General features: G+C 32.7%; 1 protein-coding gene across 5 annotated transcripts in view; it reads right to left on the bottom strand.

The window, feature by feature from the left end:
* ELP4 (elongator acetyltransferase complex subunit 4) overlaps window positions 1-18,083 on the bottom strand; it is a 209,544-nt gene that overhangs the window by 120,807 nt on the left and 70,654 nt on the right. For all 5 annotated transcript variants that reach the window (XM_066251180.1, XM_066251181.1, XM_066251182.1 and 2 more), the window contains exons 8-9: window positions 5,275-5,383; window positions 2,196-2,302 (exon numbers count right to left, since the gene is read on the bottom strand). In XM_066251180.1, the coding sequence (XP_066107277.1) occupies window positions 2,196-2,302; window positions 5,275-5,383 (216 nt within the window). The remainder of the gene's footprint in view (window positions 1-2,195; window positions 2,303-5,274; window positions 5,384-18,083) is intronic.

The raw sequence follows: 18,083 nt of genomic DNA, 5'->3' as shown, positions 1-18,083 counted from the left end.
ATTAGGTTCATTTAATTTTTTATATTTTTCATCACCAAATCGAATTTCAAGGTATGTTATGTAGAATAAGTTTACATATATATACTTATTGTATATGTTTATATATAAAGATATAATCTATATATTTTATACACACATAAACTTGTTGATTATGTTATATGACAAAAAAGGTCAAAGATTTGATTGACTGTATTAAATATTAACTTTAACAAAAACCATCTACTAGTGTTTTGTTTTCAAACACTGCTTCCAAACCACCAGGTCACCAATTATAATGGTTCTTTTAGTTTGGAATAGTAGAAAGAGAAGAGAGAAAATGGAACAGAAACCCATGTGGTTAATAAATGATCTTTCATCAGCTTCAATGGTAAAATGTAGTCACTAATAGAACCTAAAGTTATTTAGAGGAGAGGTCTCACTTGGATTATGTAAGTCCTTTATTTCTACCCTCTCACACCCAAAATAAAACACAATGTGTGTGGGCGTGTGTGTGTGTGTGTGTGTGTGTATGTGTGTGTGAGAAAGAGAGAGAGAGAGAGAGAGAGAGAAGGAATAAACTTCATTCATACTATTTTATTTTTTCTGTTGGTGTGACATTTTTTTCACTCGGGAATTTCCTTGCTTAGTTTTTATATGATACTTTAGACCTAGTTGTCAGAAAGCTTATCTTAGGAGAAAGATGTCACATGGGGAAAAATAACCTTACATCTTTCATTAAAAATATAAGTTCAGCTTAAAAAAATGATAAGGCATACTCTCTTTGTGACACCAACAACTACAACTTCACATTTATACTTATAACTTTATACCTCGTGGTAAATTTTTCAATATTCTGTCAGAAACACTAAAACAATGTTTGAACAACTACAATGTTGGGTTCCATTTCAATGGTTTCTTTTGAGAACTAAAGCAAATTAGCTCAAGAATCAGTATTTCTACACTCTGGTTCTTTTGGCTTTAAGTGGCTTTTGAAGGGAGTATCCTCAGATGAGAAACTTCTAACACTCCTGCAGAGATGACCTGCTTGAAGAACTGGCTGCCTGATTAACTATTAACTGCTCTCAATAGGATTAGATAATTAAGGACATTGATGACCATTAATTAGGAGGAGGGCACATTAATTTGTCACTGGATAGGGCCCTTACAATGATTTATCGGTTAGTGCTACTTGCAAATGTGAGGGGAAAGAGAAAAAGAGAGCGACCATTAAGTTACCTTATCAAGTGGCCAGCTAAAGAGGGCAGAGGGTCAAAAAAGGGCCAAAGTGGTCACTTAAGGGTGAAGTCCCAAACACCAAAGCAGTGCCAAGCCACATTGACCATCATTGGTGATGAAGTTAAAAATATGCTAATTTATTGGTGGCAATTCTCTCTTTTTATGGTTTCAAGCAGTTAAGACAAGTGGCCTGCATAAGAGCTTTTCATTTGAAAAGAGATTAAACAAAATGGTTTGTCAAGGCTGCTTGGCTGTTTTATGTCTTTGTTAAAAAAAAAAATTGCACCAACTATACTGATAACTATCACATCACCCAAAAGCCATCTCTCTCTGAGCATTTATTTCGTTAATAAATACATCAACCCTAATTGCTTAATAGTGCTATGTTCATTTGCTCTTTAGCAAGATTAAGTTGAAATAAATCTTTTGTACTACCACTTTCTGTCACTATTACTTGCATGAAGTTCACAAAAAAAAGGTTTGAGTTTTGTGGAAAATGCACTGAGAGACACTGGCGTAAATCAGAGAACTTTATTCTATCCAGCATGGAGAGCAGAAGGTGATTTCCCTACTAGGAAAAAATCTGCCCTCAGAAGGTAGAGGAGGATTCTCTTTTCTTAGCCATTCACAACTGTGGGTAGCGTTCACATTTTATACACAAATAAGCACAGCTCATTAACATTTAATTAACTATGCCTTTGAAAGGCTTGAAAATAGGCACGTCATCATACTCAACATGTAAGGTGGGATCTTACTTTGGATAGACATTTAAAACAAAATTATTTTTTGCTATACTCTAATAATATGCCATTAAAATAAAAGAAAAAAATAGTATAGTCTAAAAAAATTATCTTGTTACACCAGAAGAACTTACAAATATTTAGCATGAACCATCTACGAATTTCATTGAAGTAAAAACAATACATAAAGAGATATTATTTGCCTCAAGTCTGTAAACTAAAATATAAAAATTCTCTTACCTCAATGGTGAATAGCTTCTTTTTTAATTTAAAAGCTAAGTCTTTGACATCTGATACATCAGAAATCAAGTTATTAAGCCGAGGAATCTGCCGTATGTGAATCAAACCTTGTGGAAAGGAAATTAAAAAGGAAAAAAAATCGCCGTCATTGTATGCATAAATTAAAGAGTCTTACAGCAGAATCCTGTAAATTTACACACAAGCATCCTCCCCTTTTAAAACTGGAGCTTACTACCAGGAGCAATGAAGCAAATGGTGTGATTATACTCAAGTAATCAGGCAGAATAAGATAAACAGAAATCCTTGTGCGAGGAAAACTAATTGCACTTTGGTGCAGAAGTACAGATGTAAAGAGGGATCTTAATACTTGTCAAAACTACAGCCGGTTTGTGTGTGATTTTCTCTTGTATTTACAGTAAGCAAATATGGCTATCACCTTGCATGCTGCCCATGGCACCACTGGGTGAGCTTTATTTTATTAAATGCACCAGTAAGCAGCCAGCAAAACAAGACTTCTGGGTTCCTGATAACCAGTGAGCACTCCTTAAAAGCATTTCATTTGTTATCTTATTAATGACTTGAGCAAACTAAGGAAGAAAACTGCACTGCAGAGCACACTCTGGGATCAAATGTTAAGCCCTGTGCCATCCCAAGACACTGGCTTCTGTGGCATGTCAGACCTTCATGTAGCTGCCACATAAGCTTTGTAACCGTGCGAGGTAAGCTGGGACTCTGGCTTCTTGTCAGTAGAAACACTTGCTAATTTTTTCTGACAAGGCCTCTGGATGGCTTTTGTGCTGCTTCACGCAGTTTCTGATAAACCAGGGGTCATTTGCCATAGATGAAGACATGGAAGGTTCTCAGTGCATCTCTCTGCCTGACTCAGCCCATGTTTAAAAATCGCCATCCCAAAGACATTGATCCCTACACATGGGGGAAGAAGGCAAATCCAGATTTGAACAGAGTAGATATATCTTATTTATGGAACTGCTTCTCCAGTATAGAGCTTTGTGTGTGCTTGAATGCTTAGTAACATATATTTTAGTTTTAGCTTATAAACAGGTAAACCTCCGGGCACTTAACTTCAGAAATGGCCCCTTCAAAAATAATTTACTAAAACATCTGACTTACTTTTTTGATGTAAAATAATGCAAAAGGTATTATTAAGACAGTTTTTAGATACAAATTAAAAATATCTCATGCACAGGTATTTAATAAACTATATTAGAAATAAGCACATCACTCTTTCTTTGGTACATTTTCCACTTTAACCTTGCATGTGCTTCTTTAGCTAACTATTAAATCAGGAGGCCTTTCATTAGGGTCTTCTTATTAATGGGAAGTTAACTGGTCATCAGAACTGCCCATTAATTTGTGAGGAATAATTGATCAATTCAGAGATTTCAGCACAAAAAAAATCAGTCTTTCAACCCTTGAAATGTTTTAATCAAATTAATCTTGGGGGGGAAATAAAAAATATTTTTACTAAATTTACAAGGTAATAATACTTACAATTGACAGATATAATTCACTGAGGTAATATTTAACTTGAGTTGTTTTGAAAGAAGATAGAAATAATGAAAAATTAAAGCACTAGTTTGTTCAGTTATACAATAAGTAATTTCTATGGATGTAATGTACAGCATGGTGACTATAGTTAACAATACTGTATTGTATATTTGAAAGTTGCTAAAAGAGTAGATCTTAAAAGTTCTCATTACAAGGAAAAATTGGAAGTATATGTGGTGATGAATGTTAATTAAGCTTACTGTGATAATCATTTCTCAATATAGACATATAAAATCATTATGTTGTATACCTAAAGGTTGTATGCTCACTCTTCAAAGTGCTAGCAATTATTATGTAGAGTATATTATAATCTTTTTCTTTGTAGACTAGAAATTGCTATAGTCCTGCAATCACAGTCTTATACAACTTTGCAGCAGACTTCAAATAAGCTATTCAGTCTTCAGACTAGGGTTTCCATGTAGGTATAGTAGTTCCATAATAGTAACAGCAATAATTAAATAGGTAAAAAATCTGTTATTCATCACACTTTATATTCAGTTTAGAGCTAAGATGTGCATAATTACTAAATCTTTCCTAGAGCAATAGTTCTGTGTAAGAACCTTTCTAAAAAATCCCCAAATCAACTAGATGACTAAAATTCTATTAGAAGATTCAAAACATGTAAGTTAAAAGTCTGATAAATTAACCTGTATTTACAGTAGAGTGGTGTGAACACACAGTATGATGTACAGCAAAGTGTTGTAAAATTGGGCGCCTGAAACCTGTATAGTTAACTAGTGTTACACTAATAAAACAAACAAATAATAAATAAATAAAATTGTTAAATAAAAAAAGAAAATGCATTCATGACTCAAGAGACAAAATGAGTAGGCAGAGAAAAGTCCAAATATAATCACAGATGCTCACGTTCTGAAAATATGAGTGACTAGGACTTTTAAAACATAATGCAGTTATAAGAACCTGGCTGGTTAGTTCAGTTGGTAAGAGCATCATCCCGAAACACCAAGGTTGTGGTTTGATTCCCCATCAGGGCACACACAGGAAGCAACCAGTGAATGCACAACTAAGTGGAACAACAAATAAATGCTTCTCTCTCTTCTTCTCTAAAATCAATTAAAAAATCTAATGCAGTACAAATTTTATTTTTTACTTATCATACAGTTAAGCTTGGTAAAGTATAAACCATTATGCAAAATTGTTATTATTAAAAATTAACATACTATTTCCAAATATGGCTAAAAAGTAAGACGTAAGACTGATTTCATGGCAAGTTTAGGCTACTGGGACAACAAAATGTACATCTGCCTGACTCATGCTTTAAGTGCTAGGGTCTGACCTCTTTCCAAGAGTTACCACAGCCTGTTGTTGTTTTAATGTAGTCTGGTGACAAGCTGCCATGGAAGCCTGGCCAGGAATAGAAAACATTCAACAGATACTATAAAATAAGATCCATGCTGCTGAACAGTAGATACTATGACTAGACAAGATGCTTCCAGGTGCCCTAAAAGCCACCAGGACATGCACTCCTCACTACAAAGGTGCTGCTTACCATGATAATCCTTATATAATGGGTTGGTTTCTCTCTCAGAACCAATAAACGACTCCAGATGGACTACTGTATCTGACAAGTTTGTAATACGAGCAATAATTGCTTTATTCTGTAAAACAAGGAAACAAAATACTTATGTTATGTTTAAAAATATAACATCTATACAGTGCCATTATGCCATCTCAGTGACAAATTGTAAAGGACATAGACTATCACCATAGCGAGAGAAATGACTTGGAAATTAAAGCTACCACAGGCCAAAAACTGGATGAAAATATGCCCTTTATTGAAAATTCCAACCCATGCAGTATGCTACTTTAATTCAAAGAATTGAGGGCACACACTGTAGTTTTGGTAGAAAATACAAATTAATTTTCTGTTATGTTAAGGGTCAAGGCTATCTTTAATGCTTATATACTATTACTTTTCTATTTTAGCCTATTCTATTCTATTCTATTCTGTTCTATTCTATTCTACACAACTTTTCTATTGTGATAGACACTAGGATTTGGGAAGAGTAGACAGTATAGTAAAATGTAAAGCAAAGTCCTACTGTCATTGGTCAGCTGAGACAGGGCCCAGCCCTGTAACAGCTGAGGTCCGCTATCACATTAGAAACAGGGAAGGGTCCAGCTAAAAGGCTTGCAGCAGGGCTAGCTCTGGCGTCCTCTGTTTGCTCTTTCCAGATGCTCTTCTTTGGCTCTGAGATACCAATAAAGGCAAAGAAAAGTCTCAGGTAACTAGCACTAGACTCATAGCTTGCCCTTTCCTTCCTGACACATCCTGATATGAATCGAAAGTATTGCTAAACAATACATCTTTAAAAAGTTACATTTTCAGTAGCAAAAGTTCTAAAATACTTAGTATTTCATGGGTTTAAAATACAATCATTAACTATTTTATAGGTTTTCTTGACTAATTTTATTTAATGGAAATTCAGTATTCCTTTTAGTCTGACAGGCTGGTAAGTCAGAAATTTATTTTATAAGCTATACCATCCTAGAAAAAAATTTTGCTATGAAAAGCTACATAAGTGGAAAAAACTTATTGTTTTAAACTTTTATAATTTTGGAGACTCCTACTTTATACACTGGTAATATCCATCAGTTTAAAAATAATCTTTAAAAAAAGAATGAGAAATGTAAAATAGTCAAAATTTTTTAGTCTGATGCTATGTCCCCTGTTAGAGAAAAGTCCAAATATAATCAAAGAGGCTCATTGATGAAAATGTGATTGACCACTGAGCTTTCTGGTATTCTCCTGTTTCTTAAGAATGAGGAAGAAAAATAAAAGAGGGCTGGTCAATGTTACCTGACTCAGCATGAGATACACAGTAGCCTATGTCACTAAACATTATGTTGAAATCATTGGTTAACTCATATCTAGGGCAGTATTCGAAAGTACTGCATAAGTAGAAACATATATTATGTAAAGAATGGTCAGCCTTTAAATTAGTGTTCTTAAAAAAAAGCAAGTAAAAATAATTATTCTTCACTGTCTTTAATACTGCCAATCTCATGAGCACAAAGTATAGAAAAACAAACATAATTTGGAAATCTCTGTTTTTTTCTAAGGCAATTTCTCACTCAATGGTGAGAAAATAATCCAGATTGATTCCTTACTTTCAGATCTGTGCCACAGGGGATGGTCTTACTCCAGGAATAACAGGGGCTGCAGAGGCCATAAACATGTTCCTCTCGATATTTCTTTAGCCAAAGACCATTATATCAAACTCATCCAGGTTGGGTTTCAGCCAGTTATTCTTCACCCAAACAAAAATGTCTGCCAGACATTCCAACAGCTGGGAGACAGTTCACAATGAGTCAACTTGAAAATGATTCATTGTGCTGAGTATTGAACAATGTTGGGGTGGGGGTGGGGTGTGGCTGGGTTGGTTGAGGAGGGTGAGAACGAGTGGGAGATGAAGAATAACCATGTGGTTCTCCCATTAAGAACAATCTTAGGTAACAACCAGCAGGCTCTTATCATTTCATTTTTAGGATAAACTCAACTGGGACAAGTACTCCTCTCATGGACCATCAGATGAACAAGCACTTAAAAAAGGCTACTGACAGTATTTCTTAATCAAACAGGTCAGATTTCCTTTTATTTATAAGTAGAAGACTAAGCCTTTGTACCTAAATATCTGAATCTAAAGTGATAAAAGTCCATTTTTGTCAGAACTCAAATATTTAGAATTTCATTGATAGAAAAAATAGGGCTTTCTTACACAAATATTACAAACTATAAGGCTTAAGGATGGGACTTTCTTTCAATTTAGTAGTAGATAAGCAAAGTGCTGTGTATTTAAATGGTCAACCTGACATTTGTTTATTTCAAAGAGGGTCTCCTTCCTTACTTTTACCTTAAAATGTATTGGTAACCCATTTAACACCCTGTAATATTTATCAACATTATAGGGCTTTCTAAGGTAGTTTGTGAGAGAGAGAAAAAAAATTAATTTTCACTTTGTAGAAGAAAACTAATTAAGTCCAAATATAAAAATATGTGATGTCTAGATTTCAAATCTCAAAAGCTCACACATACAATTCATTTGTTACATTTTTAAGTTCTATAGATTTATATCATATTTATTAATTATAAACTAAATTCCATTTTAAAAGCTCTCATGAAATATTAGTGTAAGAATAAACTTTTAATCATATTATTAACAGAAATTGAGTTACATTTAACAGTGACTTTACTGCCACCCACCTTCCACACAGTAGTTCTGGAAAATAGTCTATGGCTAATCAGATCAATTGTGAAAGTTATAAAGATTTTTGGAAAATGTCTATAGAATAAAAAGCACTGGAAACTACCATCAAAGTTTCTGACTTTGTTTTGATTAAAGACTCATATAATTTTTTAATTATTTGTAAAAGCATAAAATATATTTGCATATGTACATGTACATATATATATTTTTAAGTTAAAATACTGTTACATATTACTTCTGTATCTCCAAGATTCAAGAATGTGGTCTACTGATGTAATCATACCTTAAAACCACTCTTGCCAAAAGGTCTTTCAAATTATATAGTAATACTAAATGCTCTCTTAGATAAAGGTAGATAAATTTATCTGAAAGAATCTAAAATTAACAATTGCAAAAAACCCTTAAAAGTGTAATAATTACAATGCATCTTAGGAGAAATACACTATAAACTGTCACAATATAACCCGCAGTGTTCAGAAACTTTAGCATTATGATCTGAGCAGAGGACTTGACATGGGAACTTTCACATCCCCATCTTAACGGATTCTAAATATTTTTATGTTATTAGTGAAGACACAAAACCTCTTTGGCCTACAGTGTATATAGTTAAAAACGAAGAAAAGTAAAGATATGTTCATCAATTACTTAGGCATAAGTTTAAAAACTTTAAAGTTATTATATTACAGTTTCCAATTAGGAACATTTGAATAGGGACCTTCGGGATTCACCAGTATGAGTAAATTAATGATTATACCGCATGCATGGCATAATGACATTAACCACATATTTACAATGATACTGCCACCCCTCATCCTTGCCCATCTGGATGTGAAAATCAAGGATGGCTCAAAAATATTTCTTATACTAGACAAATCTCCCTACACTCCTCGGTGAAAGTTGTCAGCTCTGGACAGTGGCCAAGACATGACTAGGAGGGACGCCAGCAGAGAGGAGAGCGGTGTCCAGGCGTTTCAGAGTTTGCTGGCGGTCGCAAACAGCATTGTAGTAAGTTACATGAAAGGCTCTTAAAACGTTCTGTTGTAGTGTAATTTCTTAATTAATTATTTAAGTTTAAATTATGTCAAATGTTGTTGCAAATGAAAAGGCAAATCAGATTGTCCAGTTGTCTACCTTCACCAATTTCACAAAAACTTGAGATTTTGTTTTGGTTGTTCCTTGTTTTGGTTTCGTAGACTATTTCTTATTTGCTTTTATACAATACCAAGTCCATTAAGTGGATCTTAAATAAAGGGAGGTTAATTTAATGCTCCTTTCCAAATCAAAACCATGAACTTTGTTAAGAAATAAAAATTCAATAACTGCCATATAAAGCTCCCTTCCTTTTTTTAATATAAATAGTCCGAATTACCTATTTAGACTAACCAAGTAACAATCAGAGTACCTTTCAAACCTTGAACTTTCTAGGACCTAATTATCTCAACAATATAAAAGTTTTAGTATGCACCAATATAAAATATACTTTCCGGAAAAAAAATTAACAAAAGAATTAAAAATTAATTAACCAATCACTTAATTATCAAGAAACTTGAAAAAAATAAACCAATTAACATAAAGCATCATACAATGCCTTAGAGAGTAAATTCTTGGGTTGCTCACATAGGAAAGAAAGCTTACACACATATGAAGGGTAGAGGCCCAAGCAGAGTATGGTGCACACGTCCGGTTTGAGACCACATAGCACAAAAGCAGTTAAATTAATGTTGAGAAGTTAAAAAAAAATTTAGTTGCTTTACGTTTAAATCTACTAGATGACATGATGTGTGTGTGCGTGCATGAGTGTGATCAACAAACCAAGTTATAACATTTTTTGAAAAATTATATGCATAGAAACATGATCATATTAAAAGGATATTTTATGTCATATAATCAAAAAATCAACTTGGATAAAAAGATATATCTAGAGATTTTTAATGAGGTGTTTGTTTTTCAATACTTATTAAGTTCTTCATGTTATATAAATTGAGACTATGACATAATACACTGTTGGTAATGTTTTATGAGCCTTCCTCTTTCTTCCCCAGAGTTGTCACTTACTTCTGTGAATTAGGTTTTTATTTTATTTTAGAGACACTGATAGTGAGGAAAATAATGCTGTGGAAATATTTTGAGTTTAAAAGATAATATAATTTTATTAAATAAAATCAAACTAATATTTACAATAACATTAATACCTTAAGAGGGTATTAGATTAAATCTTTCTGCATTTAACACTGAACTGTATTCAAAGTCATGCACAGTTTTAAAAATATAGAGGTACTTTTGTAAACTTAATATTCTAGGGACATAATAAACACATCTTGGTTCCATTTTCTAATAATTAAAACATATCTGAAAAGAAACTAATGATAAATATATTCAACCTCAAGGGCAAAAGAAATCACTAAGTTGCCAAATTTTGCCAGGATTAAGAGATGGAGCCACATCCTTTTGTGCTTTCCATGTGATCAAAAATTTGGTATTGAAAATTTTGGCATGAAAACATTGGTTCTTTAAAACTGAAGCACTTTTTAAAGAACACTTTTAGAAATGTTATTTACATTCACACTGGCCTTAAATACTATATGTTTTGCAGAACACTTATTTACATTAGTTTTCTTTTTCAGTTTTATTCTGTAAAATATTTTTAAAATCATACATATTCTGAAAACTCATAAAGTGAGTAAACAAAATACTGTAATGAATAGGCTAAACAGGTAATGGTATAATATTCAATATTAATTTTTGGCGTTTTTCAGAAACTATATATCAAATAGTTTCATATTATGAAAATTTTTCATAGAACTTTGTGTATTTTTCTTAAAAATGTTTTATGGGCACCTTCTTAAATCAGAAATTTGTGCTTACTCTACTGCTCATAAAAATTAGGGGATATTTTATCGCTGCATACTGATTTTGAAATATCCCCTAAATTTTGTGAGCAGTACTGCTGAAATCTCTAAAACACAATTCACAGATGTCCCAAAGCTCACACACACCCCACCCGGAAAAACAATCGCTAATATCCAAATATCAAAGAGAGCATCCAGCTGATGTTTCTGATGCAGTGGTAGGTTAAAGATCCTAAAGTTTAAAATCAGCTTAGAATAATCCCATATTGAGTATAAAATGATAGCCTGTCATCAGGAACAGGCTGACAGAGCCAGGTCCAGATGGGAAACTGGCTGGGAAAGAGCTGAGGCAGGTGGGAAAATGATGGGACCCTGACGGAAGACAGGACTGCTCCCCCTGCTGGCAAGGCTCTGGCCGGCTTGCAGTTTTAACTGATGACTTGCTCGTCTTGAATTATTTAAGATATAACCAATAAATTATGTACAGCACTCCTTCTTCAGTTGGCTGTTCTGTTTTGCATGTTTTCAAACTCATGGTATTCTGTTTTTCACCAAATTGTCAGAAATAAAAGGATCCAGTGCTTCACTAGGAGGTCCCAATTATTTACCTGGTAATTTAATTGCATTCTAAAAATAAGCAAATGTAGAATTGCTTTTATAATATAAGGCCTTTTAAAATTAAAAATGCCTTTAAATTATATTTTTCAATAAGTATGCTTTCTCGAAGAAAAAAAAATTCTTGAGCTACAGACTTCACAATCTCTTTAACAGCCTCCGCATAATGCCTCGTAATGAAATAATATAGAAATGAACCATATAAATCAACTATACAGGGAACAAGGAAACAGCATGTCACAGCAAAACAGCATAGATGTACAGCGCCAAACCTATCTGATAATCTAATGATCTGAGTTTATAGATATTATGTACTAATATGTAAGAAATTAAGAACTGACATTTACACAAAACATTTGTTACATTTTACAGAAAAATTATTCAATATTTGATTTGCAATGTAAGTTAATAGCTGCAGCGAAAACATTTAGTAAAAATCTGTTCTAAGATTTTGGACTACAACCAGAAGCTCCCAGAACAGGAGGGATCAGCTTTTTCACCCACTGTTCTCATCTGAATCCTGGCTTAAAAACTATTCCAGCTCCCAGCTTTCCAGAAGGCTCCATCCCAGGAATCCCTGCCTGCCATTTGGTTTGCTGATTTTAATCTCTCAGGACTTTCTTACAGTGGCTCTACTATGCTGAACTGGCACTTGCTTCTAGAAGTGAGTTATTATTAAACCTGTAGGTCAATTGTGGCACTAACAACTCCTTGGAAGCTTTTAGCCACAGTGTACAATTTGCTAGTCTAATTAAATATTAATTCTAAGTGTTACATTTTGTGGCTAAGAGCTTTTATTTTCCATCATCAGTCTAGAAGAGGAAGAGGTTATAAGGCTAATTTAATCTCTCCCCTGTCTTCCCCAACATTAAAGATTAACTACATAGAGTACGAAAACATTATTAAAGAAGCAGGGACTCTTTATATAGCAATAAAAATGTAATTAATAGCAAAAGGCTACAACCTAATGTGAGGATATAATATATGACCTGGTACTTAAACAACTCTAAGTTATAATTAGTTATAAGCACGTTTTGCCTCACCAACAAGAAATACGTATCATTGTTATTTGAAGACAGTATTTTTTCTTTGAGGGAAGGTATGCATCCAGGTATATAAATAGAAATAATTCAAAACTTACGTTTTCTCATAGGTATTTTCCAGATAGCTTATAACACCAAACATAAAAAGCTTAGTAATATTATTTGTAAAACAAATGCAAAAATAAAGTTTTTCTTTTCTGTACAAGAAAGCTGATGTAATAATGAATAGCTTATAATAAAAATGTTAAAGATCCTTCCCCTTTTTTCTTCTACTGTGTCCTAGTGGACTGAACACATAGGTCCTTCCCTGCTTCTGCTCCCAGAACAGTTGTGTCCATGCCTGGACACTGGGCATTATAAAGACCATGCGTCCAGCAGCCAAAGGTTCCATATGCCCAAACAGATGACTCAATCTCCATACTGTGACGAGACATTTCCCTATTTCTTTCATTGATATATCTAAAAAATTTGGCTATAAACAGTATTTTAACAACCGCCATCACTACAAAGAACTATAATGAATTGTAAAGTGAACTATAACATAAAAAATGTATTTTAGAGAGAGCAAAAAAAAAAAATTAGAAAGAAAAATTATTTTTCATTTTATGGCTTACTGAATATGCTTTGGTTAGATGAAATGTAACAAAAGGCTTCTAAATGATCGTATTTTTTTTAAAGATGTACACTTATCATATTGACAATTTAAAATATCCCATTCTTATTTAATATGTATATTTACACTAAGATATGATACATGTAATGTTACTAACACTCTATATAGATAGAAACTTGTACATCATTTGGAGTTCATTGACGTAAAAAGTTTCATACACTGTTGAAAAGAAAGTAAATTAAACCCATATGTATAATGCATACAAGCTAAGATTAGATTTAAAAAATTAATCAGATAGCAGCATGCATAATATGAAAGAGAAGAAAACCAGAGCTATAAAAATTTCTATACTCCAAGCCTACAGTAGCAGAGTTCTACTATTTGTTATTGTGAAGAAAAATGGATTCTGCTTACAACTCAGAAGACTCATATGAAGCTACTAAAATTTGCAAAACAGGAATCTGAGAAATATGTTGTAAAATTAAAATGGGTTTAATATGATTCAGTTCATTTTTAAGAATTGCTTCTTTTAAAATTTTTTAAAATATCAATTTCTTACAATCTATTTCAGAGTAGTTGAGAAGAGACAGAAAAACTAAAGGCAGATTCTCAGTTGAGAATATCTTTTTTTTTAATTTAAGAAATTAATGAAAAACAAACAGCCAGAATACCTAATTTTATCCTTTGGTAATTGATAGTTATGATCAAGAGATTAAATCAGTAACTTTCATCCTTAAGTATTCTCATTTATAAAGTGCATTTAAAAAGGCAGTGTTATGCTTTCCTAGAATGATGCTCACATCAACAATTAAAAATATTTTCTAAAACAGTAAAGTTATGAACTCAAAAAAGTCTGCTGTTCCTTCACCATGTAATTATTCCTAGTTCCTGTTTTAAAAATAAAAGATTTCACACAGAGAACTTCACAAGGCCACTGATGTCTACATTTCACAATTCCAGATTAGTCATTAGTTCTAAAAGCAGTCCACTGCCTGACTTAAGAGTTTAGCTGCTAAAATACTCAGCATGAACACAAAAGTTTATGGGTGTGAAAAGGTTCGTTCTGAATTTCTCTATATTAAAATATATTGTATCATTCATTTCAGTGGGTTCAAAGCTATAATACATCAACACTGTAAAAGATTAATTTGAAAATACTGTATACACACGAAATAAAACCTTTACTCAATTTTCCAGAGATATTATAAAAAGGCTTTTTTCTTCCTGCTTTTCTTTAGAAAAAGAATTTTCCTAGGTGTAAGCTAACATTCTGGTAATAGATACCTGGGAGAAAAAAATCCACAGAACAAATCACTGAAAAACATGGGCTATATGCTAAAAACTTACTAAGCAATTAACCAAGTGGCAATGATGACCAATAAAAATATGTTACAGCTCAGTTTTAAATCTAAAATCTGTTCTGAATAAAGTTTAAATAGTTTACCAACTAATGTACTGCAAGCAAATATATTAAATACTGGCAATACTGAGAATTATTCTAGAATGAGAAAATGTTATTTCATATTTTATTATTAATCAAGTTATAGAAGGCTTTGTTCCTGTATCATTATAATTAAGGAGAAATTTAATAGGTTGTTTAAAATTTCTTAAAAGTATAAATTATGACAATAGATTAGCAATAATAAGAAGTAAATTTTCTTGCTGAAAGGAAATCTATGAGAAAGGTATAAAAAAAACTTTCCTGTTTTAACCATAATTCCAAGAGCTTCAAAAATTTCTGACATTTTCAGGTAAAGTGCTTTTATTTAATAAAAAATACAAAGCAAGAACAATCTGTCACAGATTGTGTAAATAGAATGCATAAGCTAGAAGAAATATTTTTCCTAACACCTCAGCAATGAAATCATAATAAGGCATAAAAATAAGTTTTTATTTCCAAAATGAATAAATATTACAGTTTCATATCTTACTAGATATGGAATCAAACAGTGTCCTCTTACAACTGCTTCAGTTAGCACTTTGTAAGAAAGTCTAACTGAAAACTTTCAAAGGTATTTGTCTTTCTGTCTGACTTATTTCACTTAGCATAATATACTCTATCACTTCATGAGTTATACGAATGTCTAATCACTATGTTGTACACCTGTAACTAATATAATACTGTATGTTGACTGTAATTTTAAAAAAATTTAGTGAAGTTTCAAAGGGTACACAAACATTTTTGTTTCTAAGAGCAAATGTGGAAAAAGCAATAGAATATTCAATGTAGCTGAAATAGCATAACCTTTATACAGAAATTTATACTTAAGTTTCAAAAAGCTGAAATAATATTCTCATCATAGGTAAGATAATATGTAGTAAATTTCAAGGTAGATTTGTAGTTATTTTTCTTAGAAGTAACCTTTCATTTCTTCCCGCAATTCACAACAACCTTTGCTTGACAACAGAGTTTTGAACAGTTGAGTTGTGAGAATGTGAGCAGCTGCTGTTATTATAACTAAAGGTCTGTCTACTGCTTGAGTCTGAGAGACCACATGTTCGGCTGTCCTCTCATCTTGCCATCCTCACCAATTAACTATTAACATGGAGGGCTGTACACATGCTCGGGGGGGCTCTTTAACAGGCTTCTTGGCGAGTTGAACAACTACACAGCAGGGATCTGGGAACTGAGTAATGCTGGAATATAGGGGAGCCGTCCACAGTGCTGCTCCTTCGAATGACACTGAACTGCACAGTTCAGCACGTAACGAAGTCTGTATTTAACTTGGCCATTTTTACATCCATTTTTAATACAATGTATTTGGGCAGATACCAAAACTATATTCTAGAAAGAGACAATAAGAGTAATACTACTAATTCACAGGGAACGTTTAGGGCTCCATATATTTTTAAGACGTATTTGATGAATGATTTTAGTATTTTCTTAATAGATATTTAGAATTTATTTTTATACATTTGATATGATAGTTATTTTTTTCCTGTGATGTTATGGAGATAAAATATTTAACCCAAGGAAAGTAAATAATTTCAAGTTCAAAGTTATGAGGCTGAACAAAAAAAGACTCAATGTAAATTTTAAAATAATTGGTTTTTTATCTACTTGCAAAAGTCTTATTACAACAATAAGTTAGTCAGTTTTGAATCTGTCATTATTTTCCCTATTTTACTTTTTATCTTCTGTGCCATTTCCTTAACTATGTGTTCCTTTCCTCTAATAAAATTAAACATGGGAAGCATGCCAAAAGTACAATAAAGGGTAACTAATCATTACTGTACAAGTCTGACAGAATGCTAATAACTAAAGTAAGAACACTGATTGGCTGCTTTACCCGTCTAAGAGATATAGCTATTTTATATAACTTTTAATCTGGTGTTACTTTAAATAACACAGTTAAATAAAAGTATTACAACTCTATTATGTATAGATACTTAATTATATGACTGACAGAATTTCCAAGGACATCAAACTATATTTCTATTTCCTGCCAGAAACCACTTTACTATCAAATTCTAAGCTCAAGTGTGCAAATACCTATATATACTGATTTTCTGCTACATCGATGCTATCTTATACACTGCTGGAAAAGCTCCACAAAGATGAAGACTTTGCCTGTCTTTTCACTTTCTATATCCCCATGGGTGCCGAGAACAGTGCCTGCAATAAATATATGTTGAATGAATGAAAAGTTTAATTTTCCTTAGTCAATCAATCACCATTTAAACCTTGGCTTGGAGTCTGCAGAGATGGCACTGGTGACAGTGGAGAGGAAGTTGATGTATGATGTTAAAAAGAGTCGTGTTAAAACTGGTACGATATTCCTAAGATTTAGATGGCTCTCTGACTTCATCCATGCCTCCTGGTCTGTTTCAGACCTAACCTGAGAAGAACCTGGCCATGTCTTTCAAAATAAGAGGCAAAGAGCTAAAGAATTCTATTGCTTTTATGGACTTGCATGCTTTGTTTTTTTGTGGCCTGATCTCTGCACAAATTCTCAGTTTTGGAGGTTTAAGTAATAATAGTGAAAACGACACTTGTTAACATATATTAAGTGGCTACTATGTGCCAGCAATATATCAGCATGTGTTATTGATAATCCTCTAAACTGGATATTCTTTGCCTCTTTTTTACAAATCAAAAAGCTGAGGCTGAGAGAATTAAGACTTGACTAAGACCATATAACAACTACCTTAGGTCTATCTGTCTCCTAAAGTCCAGGATCTTTCTGGCACTGAATATGATGACTATTACTTTGTATACAGTTTTTTTCTTAATTTTGACCCTATTTTAGTACTACTATTGAATAAACAGCATGACAGCATGGTGGTTAAAAGTGTGGTAATTAGAGGGGGACTGCTTAGGTCTACGTCCTGCCACTCAACTATCTGTGTGATCTTGGAAAAGTCACTTAAAATTTCTGTCCCTTACTTCCTTATCTTTAAAAGGAAGACAATGATAGCATCAACCATATAAGGTTATTATGAGGATTAGATAGTTTATATATGAAAAGATGTTAGGACTAAAACTGGCCCATAGAAATCACTATTTAAATTTTTATTAGATAAACTCACAGTCCCCTAGTTTTGTGTGTTTATGTCTTCGATGAACTCAGTAAACGAACTGCTTCCAGTTCTTAGCCTTTTTTAGTCTCTTTCCTTTGTTTAAACATTGTGATTGTCCTTACCAGTCTTTTAGAGTTATTGAGAGGTTTATTTCCTGTTTACTTCATGACTGATTTAAGCAAACTATTAAGTTTCATATTTTTTTCCTAATTATTTTTATATAAAAATAAATACATAGTCAGATGTCATGTTCAAAGAGCAAGGAAATAATTCATTTGTTTTTTATAGCTCAGTTGATGATAGGGTGAAAAGACAACTATATTATAACTAGGCAAAATTGTCCAGGGAAGTGACAGTTATCAATGTCTGACCTGATGGTTTTCTATTTCCATTTCAAAGTAGCTTCTTTACTGATATTTTCCAAAACAAAAATTTAAACTATATCTATT

The sequence above is a fragment of the Saccopteryx bilineata genome, chromosome 1 (assembly GCF_036850765.1).
Source record: "Saccopteryx bilineata isolate mSacBil1 chromosome 1, mSacBil1_pri_phased_curated, whole genome shotgun sequence".
NCBI classification, from domain to species: Eukaryota; Metazoa; Chordata; class Mammalia; order Chiroptera; family Emballonuridae; genus Saccopteryx; species Saccopteryx bilineata.
This window is presented reverse-complemented; position numbering and strand designations above follow the sequence as displayed.